This window comes from Mastomys coucha, unplaced genomic scaffold, assembly GCF_008632895.1.
Source record: "Mastomys coucha isolate ucsf_1 unplaced genomic scaffold, UCSF_Mcou_1 pScaffold12, whole genome shotgun sequence".
In the NCBI taxonomy this organism is placed as follows: Eukaryota; Metazoa; Chordata; class Mammalia; order Rodentia; family Muridae; genus Mastomys; species Mastomys coucha.
In genome coordinates, this window is record NW_022196894.1 from 31,109,839 (window position 1) to 31,119,081 (window position 9,243).

The following is a 9,243-nucleotide window of genomic DNA, read 5'->3' on the forward strand; positions in this document are numbered from 1 at the left end:
TAAAAAAAAAAGATGGTCACTATAATGTCATATTTATAAAATTGAGAACTTTATCCTAGTTAATAATTTTGTTACTATCTGTTAAATGATGTTCATTTAACTGAACATGGCTCTCACTAGGCTGTTTTGAAATACTAGCACTTAAAAAAATAGTTTTCAAAAAAGACTTTCTAATATGCAAAATGATGTTTATATAAAGATGTATCTGAGAGCTGGGTTTAGAAGGAGGAGGCAGGAGGATTGCTATGAGTTCAGGACCAAACTGGATTGCTATGAGTTCAGGACCAAACTGGTTCTTGTCTCAAAAAGACCAATATTAAAAAACAAAAACAAAGACGTATTTGAGATGTATCTAAATATAGACTATTCCTAGAGAAGAAATAGTTTGTTTTTCAATGTGGTAAACAGTTTTGAGTAGATCAAAAGTCTGTTTTGAAGGGTGTAAGAGTATAGCAAACTTCTTAGGAATGAAGTGGAAACTGGGCCATTCTGATATTGATAGGGTTTTTTCATTTTACCAGCTGTGGTATCGTGGGGCTTATTTGTACGTGTGCCCATCACACACTTACTCCAAGCACACCCACATATACATGTTTTGTTCGTTTGTTTGTTTGCAGAGACAGCATCTTGCTGTAATGAGCAGGCTAACAGTGAGCTTGCAGTGGTCCTCTTGCTGTGGTCACATGTGCTCCCATTAGAGTCACGCAGCACTACCACCAGCTGGCTGGTGACAGTTGGGCTTTTCAAGCTAATATTTTTATGATAGGATTTCTCTCTGATTTGCATATAGAGTAGAATTATGAATATCCAGACTAATGTAACTGAAATCCTCAAAATAAACAGGGATTTGGTGAAAATGTTTTGGTTCAGAAGTCATTTGTGAGATCTAGGGATGTAGCTCAGTGGTGAATGCTAGCTCCCATGCACATGCCTCTGGGTTCTATCCCTAGTGTTTTTGTGATTGGCTAGAGAAAGAATTGATTTTCAGAATAAGTACCTTTAAGTGTCTGTCTAAAGAAAAGTTTCTGTTTAGGTTGAGTGGGTTCTGGCATATTGTTGACAATTGGAGAGTAATTAATAAATAATCTAAGTTCGGAATTACTCTTTTCATAGAAAGTAAAATGATACTCAAGTTTGTAAGCTTTCCCATCATATTTTATTTTTACTCATAATGTACATTTGAAGTTCCATACTATTCAGTGATATAGAATAGGGAAAAGTGTTACCACCAATCTCAACAAATAAACAGAAAAGCAGAATCTTTGAAATGAGAAGTCTCTTCTCTTCTCTTCTCTTCTCTTCTCTTCTCTTCTCTTCTCTTCTCTTCTCTTCTCTCTCTTCTCTCTCTTTCTTTCCCTCTCCCTCTCTCCTTCCCTTCTTCCTTCCCTCCCTCCCTACCCCCCCTTGGTTAAGTGTTTGAATGCAGGTTAATTAAAGGTAGTTTGTGGCTAGTGGATATATTCTATATACATTCTGAAAGGGAGCTAACTGCTTCCAAGAATTTTAGAGGAGCCGGGCAGTGGTGGCACACTCCTTTAATCCCAGCACTTGGGAGGCAGAGGCAGGTGGATTTCTGAGATCAAGGATAGCCAGGGCTACACAGAGAAACCCTGTCTCCAAAAACAAACAAACAAACAAAAAAAAAAAACAAAAAAAAATTTTTTTTAGAGAATTTAGCAAAAGTTTTCAAAATCTGTTTTCATGTTAAGACATACAGCCATCTTTTCTTTGACATAGGTATATTTTTAGTATTGCTCTTTATCAGCAATATATTGTATTTTAAAAATCCCAATTTGATGTAGAAAAATACAGGAGAGATTGTCTTCATTATGGTTTGATGAGAAAGGAGGAAATAAGATAGTTTAAGAGGATAAATATGGAAAAAACGAATAGCTTTTTTTCATGATAAAATAAATAAACTGAGTTATGACTAATAAATAGAAACTGGAAGATGAGATATGTAGAAAGGGATCTTCTCACCCAAAGGAGGAAGACAGACCGCATCAGGAAGTTCTCTTGTGTGCCTCAAGGTGAAGAGTACTCAGTATTGAAGTGAGTAGTACTCAGTAAGGAGATGAGGAGTGGTCAGTAAGAAGATGAAGGATGTGATTGATGCCTTTGTAAATCTTAGTGGTGGTGATGGAGTTAGCCTCCGTGGGTCAATAGGAAGATGAAGGGTATGATGCCTTTGTAAATCTTAGTGGTAGTGATAGAGTTAGCCTCAGTAGGGTAGTGAAAAAAAAATGAGCCCAATAACTTCCTGACAGTTCTAGAGCGTTTTTGGTTCTCGAAGTAGCTTGATGTAGTAAAAACAGCATTGGATCAGAGAAGTTTCATTTTAGATTACAGTTTATTTCCTATGTGTGGTTCTTTGTTAAGTGAGGGTTTAAGCAGGGGACCCCAATAGAGGAGTTAGGGGAGGGACTGAAGGAGCTGAAGGGGTTAGCAACCCCACAGGAAGAACAACAATATCAACCAGCCAGATCCCCCAAAGCCCCCAGAGACTAAACCACCAAACAAAGAGTATACACGTGGAGGGACTCATGGCTTCAGCTGCATATGTAGCAGAGGATGGCCTTATCTGGCATCAATGGGAATGGGAGTCCCTTGGTCCTGTAGAGGCTCAATGACACAGTGTTAGGGGAATGCTAGGGCGCTGGGGCAGGACAGGGTGGATGGGTGGGAAAGCGCCCTCATAGAAGCAGGGGGCATGGGGGAGGAGATAGGGGGTTTAACTGGGAAAGGGGATAACATTTAAAATGTAAATAAATAAAATAACCAATTAAAAAAATATTGAGCAAGGTAACCTTAAAACAGTGTCTAACCTGATGCTTTTTACCTAGTAAATAAATATATACATTAGTTGTCAACAGAATACTTCTTCCTCTCTATTAATACTGTAATTATTTATAATACAGACACAAACCTATTCATGACTATAGAATATTTTTCATATTAATTGCATAAAATTCCTTTTAAAACAATATAAGTTTCTACTTTAATGAAAAAATATTTTAGTGTCTTGTAAAGTTGATTAAAAATGAGTAGTAATGCTTAACTTGTATGTATGTGACACTTCTGTTAACTGCAGAAGCAAGCCCCTAGACTCTGAGTCTTAGAGGCCATTGTGAAAAGTGTTAGTATTAAAAACTTACACCTTGGTGCTAGAGAGATAGTTCAGCGGTTAAGAGTATTGGCTATTCTTCCAGAGGTCCTGAGTTCAGTTCCCAGCAACCACATGGTGGCTCACAACCATCTGTAATGGGACCCTGTGCCCTCTTCTGGTGTGTCTGAATACAGGAGCAGTATATTCACATAAAATAAATAAATACATCTTTAAAAAAAACTTACAAAAACTTACATCTTAGCCAGGTACATGCCTTAGTCCCATCATGGGAGGCAGAGGCAGGCAGGTCTCTGAGTTCAAGGCCAGCCCAGGACAGTCAGGGCTACACAGAGAAACCAAACTAAACAAAACCAAAACCCCTTACATTTTAATATTTTAATAAAAGCTCCAACTCAAAGCTTCTTTGTTGTATGTTTACTTGTAAATCTATATACCTTAGTTTCTAAGTACTTGTGGGTAGTTCCTCAGAACATTAAGTTAGAAGACGACAGGAAGAGGTGGCTGCTAATTGACATTCTCTTCACTCTAACCTTGAATGACTATGGAATTACCCAAACTGCTACAGTGGAGATGAGTTCTACACAGAGGAGCCGAACAGTTGTCAGTAAAAAATGGTGGTAGTTGCCAGGCAGTGGTGGCGCATACCTTTAATCCCAGCACTTGGGAGGCAGAGGCAGGCGGATTTCTGAGTTTGAGGCCAGCCTAGTCTACAGAGTGAATTCCAGGACAGCCAGGGCTATACAGAGAAACCCTGTCTCGAAAAACAAAAAATGGTGGTGGTTAGGACAGAGAGGAACACACACCACACAGCCAGAGACAGAGAGCAAGTAGGCTAATTGTACAAATCTATGGGGGAAGAGAACAGGATAAGCTGAGGAAACAGGGTCTCAGACAGACTCTTGTGTACCACTAACTGTACTTTAAAAACCTAAATGCATCAGGGTTCTGCTGCACTCCTCAGCACTGACACAAAACTCCAAACACAAAACTGGTGCATGGTCCGAAAGACTAGCATTTTCTTATGGACTAGCATTTTCATGACTAGCCTTTTTCCTATGGAATCTTTGTTAGGTTGTTTTCTAAATTTTTCACGGTTGTTTATTTACAGGAAAAAATCTCCATGGTAACAGTTTAAATGTGCATGGGAAGACTCTATCTGTGAAGTTCCTTATCTTTCATTTGTTTTCTCCTGTAGAACCACTGTAGACAGTTAATTTCATTCCCTTTAATGGTATAGACATTCTGCTGTGTGATGGGTGTGTTCAAACAAGTCTCTTGTTTTCCCATTAAAACGTTGCAGCAAGCATTGCCCAGTGTAGATGTAAGATAGGTTTCTGTGACTAGAAACACAGGCTTGCACATCTCCCTCCTCCCTAGCAGTCAGGTGGCTGCTTAAATCAAATACCTGACAAAAAGAACTTAAAAGGAAAAAAAAAATATGGCCTTGGGCAAAATGACCAGGAATGTTTGGAAGAGGGTGAGTAGAGGAGGACAGGGATACCGCTCCACAGAGACCCAGCCCCATGACCTGCTTCCTTCAGCTCTGTCCCACTGCTTTGACGTCTCTAGAACCTCCCTAAATACTACCCCTATTGAACTGCCAACCTTTTAATAAATAATCCTCTTGGGGTTAGGGGAGCAGTTCATAGTCAAACTAAATCTGAATCAAAAGCACACATTTTTCCTTTTGATAGATATTTTTAAGGCTTATTTTAAAGTCTGAATAGTAATCATCGATAGAAAAGTATTTTCTGATACTGCAAGAAAGCTGTGTCCACAGTTTGTAGTTATCCAATTGCAGTCTAAGTTTTGGCTTAATTTAGACGTGTAGGAGTAAGTAACTATGGATGAGGGGGGACTTCATCTCGGCATAGGCTTGTTCTTAGCAAGGGTTTGGAGAGCCAGGCCTGTTTTCTACTTGGACTGTTTCTCCTTATTTTTAATATTCTCTCTGTTTGAAGCACACTATTTCCTTTTCTAAGACCCTGACTGAAGTCCTTGGTGTTTCCCCACCCCAAATAGTCTTGTCTAAAGTGCTTTTTTGATTCTTACTGTTTAACTTGATGTTACACTTTATTTATTCTCCAAGCCCCCAGTTGATAGAAGTACAAGAATTTGATTTTTCAATTGTTGATCAAAACTATGGCAGCTAAGATCCTCTATAATAGGGGAACTTAGTCTTATCTGGAATAGTGGATTAGCTGGATGCTTTGCTATTAATAAAGCACAAAATCAAAAACTGAGTTTTTCCTAAGCTACTTACTTAGGCTGGTCTTTTATTTTATTTTAAATTTCTTTTACATCTTCCATACTCTCTAAAACTGACAGATTTTTGTTTTTCCCAGACACAGTTTCACTGTGTAACTCTGGCTGTCCTTTAACCCACTCTATAGACTAGACAGGCCTTGAACTCACAGAGATCTGCCTGCCTCTGCCTCTGGAGTGCTGGGATTAAAGGTGTGCACCACCACCCAGATTTTCTTTTTATAATAATGGTATATATGACAACAGTCGATGAAGTAAAGGATGTCTTGTATATGTATAAATTCCTCTAAGTTGGGGGTTTTTCATATCCTTTGAGAAAATAGTAGGTAGCATAGCATAGTTTGCCAGAATTTCCAAAGAATTGGCCCGAATAATCAACTTATGTCCTTTAAACAAGATTCACTTAGTTGTAGAAAACTTGTTTTCTAAGAAATGTATAAAACAGAATGTGAAGATAGCAGCTATTTGGTAAGATATTCAAAACAATTGACCTTTAAGAGTTTGTTTGCTCAGTGAAGATTTTGAAAAGTAAAATCAAATGCTGCTCTTTGGTCATATGTTTTCCAGACTGATAACCTCTGGTAGGTTCCAGGAAGGCAAGAAAAGCAAGTCTGAACTAGACCTTTGTTTACTCTGCGGTTCATAAAGGTCTATGAAGTGTTCATTTAAGAAAAGGTCATTCCCCTTGATGATATCCTTCATAAATTAAAGGATATTTTGATTTTAGTAGGGATTGGAATCTAATGTACATTTTGGTCTTACATTATGAAATTGAAGGTGATCGTTAGCACTGTCTTTAGGAGAGAAACAGTAAGGGCTACATCTGTCCTGTGAGACTCCGAGTCCGTTGGTGCACACACTGGGCCTGTTTTTTATGTGCTGTTGGGGTTTGCTAGCCGAGGACTTCTCATGTATGGTAGCCGATTGCTGTTGTAACAGAGCAGCTACCTTACAACCCATCTTAGGATTTATGAGGATCTTTGTTTGCATCTGTGGTTTGCCTGGCCTCGTAGTAGTCTCTGTCAGTTATGTTTTACCGAGTTCATCCTTTTAAATTTTATGACACAATAATATGTTCAAATCTGAAAGCTCTTGAAGCTATAAATACTTCCTCTAATCTGTTTTGTGTAAAGTTCATTTTCAGTAATGAAATATATTAGGATTATGCCTTAATTTAAAAATGAAAACTTATTTTCTAGTCTCTGAAAGTCAATCTTGGTAATTCTATGAATTAGATGAAGAAAAACTTTCTATTTGAATATATATATATTATAATTTGAAATAAAAAAGTACCAAGTAGGACATATAAACTAATTTTCTATGCTTTGTTGCCAAACTTGGTCTTTCTAGGCAGTTATACTTAAGCATGAACATTGACGACAAACTGGAAGGATTATTTCTTAAATGTGGCGGCATAGACGAAATGCAGTCTTCCAGGGCAATGGTTGTAATGGGTGGAGTGTCTGGCCAGTCCGCCGTGTCTGGAGAGCTGCAGGAGTCAGTACTTCAAGATCGAAGTTTGCCTCACCAGGAGATCCTTGCTGCAGATGAAGTGTTACAAGAGAGTGAAATGAGACAACAGGATATGATATCCCATGATGAACTCATGGTCCACGAGGAGACAGTGAAAAATGATGAAGAGCAAATGGACACCCATGAGCGGCTTCCTCAAGGACTGCAGTATGCACTTAATGTCCCGGTAAGTACTAAACTAGAAATGGTACACAGTCCTGGAAGTTACCAAAGAAATTACTATGGTTTAAAGGCTAATCGGTTTTATTTGTTGTTCTTGTTTTGTTTATCTTTTAACAGAGTGACTAAGCTGTGGACAGCTATCATATTCGAAAGGCAGAATTAAGTTTTTACATGTCATTATTTTTGAACTTTATTTTCCAACATTTATTTGGTCATGGTTATGTATGTACTGAATTTTAAGTGCTTGCTTTTGAAAGACAATATGTTTAGCATTTTGTCTTGATTTTTGGAGGTGGTTTCTCTGTGTAGTTCTTGCTGTCTAGGAACTTGATCTGTTTGTGGCAGGCTGTCAATTTGCTGCATGGACCATGCCATCCTTTGTTGCAGGGAAATATTAAAAGACGAACCAGCACATTCTTGCCCTTGTGCCCTGCTACTCTCAGCCCTAGTGGTCTGGCCAGCCTGTTCTTATCTCTTGGAGACTATCTGGCCAGAGCTCCCGAAATGGCTCCAACCAGCTAAGTTCCCACTCATGGGTTGCTACCACGCTAACGCTAACCCCAACCCCGTGCTTCAAATTCTCCAAAGCCTTTGTGGTGCACCTCAAGCAAACCCATGCTTTGGCACTGTACCTTTCTCTCTTGAACCCGGACCAGCCACCTCGTGAAGGAAAATGCAACACAAACTTAGTTCAGAAATGACAGCAACTCAGTCGCTGGGCGCAGCAACTAAAATCCTAATCTTGTAAGCCTTATTAAATCTAAATCCTCCAGTGGCGAATCTGCCATTGAAACTGGGAGACACTCATCTACATTTTGTCCTCAAGCTTTCCTCATCTAAAAAGACCTACCTCTATTGCTTCCTCTCTTCCTCCATCCAATCTGGAAGTCCCGCCTACTGGCCCAATGATTGGCTCTTTTATTCATTAGAAGATGTTCACAAGAAGTCACCTGAGTACTTAACTCAATCTTTGTCAGCAGCTCCTCCCAGGGGAGCAGAATTAGCATGAAAATACAAACAGCACCAGGCCCATCCACAACATCCTCCTCCCTCTACCTCTTTGGTGCTGGAATTACACCGCTCCAAGAAACTAATTTTTAGGCATTTATGTCTTCTCTTCTTCCATCTTTATTTATTTCGCTTGTTTTGACAAAGAGTCTTATACAGCCCATGCTGCCCTGCATCCTTACTATGTAGCCCAGGCTAGCTTTAAACTCCTTGGCAGTCTTATTGCTTCAGCTTTCCACCACCTTTGGTACTGGTGTTTATAGGCTTGCTGGCACCACACCTAATTGTCTACTTTATTTTCACTCTGATGAGTAAAACCAGAACCATATTTTGAGTCTTAGCTCTTCCACCACTGGTACTAGACCCTGAGGCCTTTTTCCTCCCTTTATTTACAATGCAGCACTTGTTCTTTGCTTGAGGATCATTACATATCTACCTAAATATAGCCATAACTCATTGCTGTTTTCAGCATAGGTAGTGCATCTTCATCACTGTCCTGCCGCTTCCAGGGACTCTAGTTTGGCCTAAGATAGAGACTTGTGGTAACTTACTTAGTGTCCATCTCTCTTGATAGATTGTGGGTTCTAGAAGGCAGCAATCTTGTCTTTGTTCTGCTGTATACTACCATAGTATAGCTAACTGGATCACCATTTACAGTTATGCATATATGCCCATTGCAGAAGCCTGTTTATAATGGATTACACGAACTGCTGTATGAGTGTTGAACCAGCTTTTCATGCCTTCAGTAAATCCCAGGATAATTATTTTTATACATTGTTAGATTTGATAACACTTTATTTTTACAACTTATGAGGGAGACTGGTATGCAATTTTCTTTCCTGTAATGTCATTGTTTAGTTTTGGTGTTTCATATTTCTTGCCTCAGAATGAGTTAATCCCTGTTCTTGTCTTCTGGAAAAGATAGGAGAGAATTGATAAATTTCCCCCTTAAATACTTGCTTGAATTCACCAGGACCTGCCTGGTGCTCTCTATTTTGAAAGACTTAGAAAATTTTTGACAAATTTTCTTACAGATGTGGGCCTATTCAGATATAATCTCTTTCTTCTGTGAGTCTTGGCAGCTTGGTATAAAAGAATGATAAATTCCATCAAAGTTTTCCAATTATTGGACACAAACCTGTTTCCAG

At 39.0% G+C, this 9,243-nt stretch overlaps 1 protein-coding gene across 12 annotated transcripts in view; it reads left to right on the forward strand.

The window, feature by feature from the left end:
• Positions 1 to 9,243, forward strand: part of Znf148 (zinc finger protein 148) — a 122,281-nt gene that overhangs the window by 48,468 nt on the left and 64,570 nt on the right. For all 12 annotated transcript variants that reach the window (XM_031363718.1, XM_031363711.1, XM_031363708.1 and 9 more), the window contains one exon: positions 6,743 to 7,091. In XM_031363718.1, coding sequence (XP_031219578.1) covers positions 6,759 to 7,091 — 333 coding nt within the window. In that variant the 5' untranslated portion in view covers positions 6,743 to 6,758. The remainder of the gene's footprint in view (positions 1 to 6,742; positions 7,092 to 9,243) is intronic.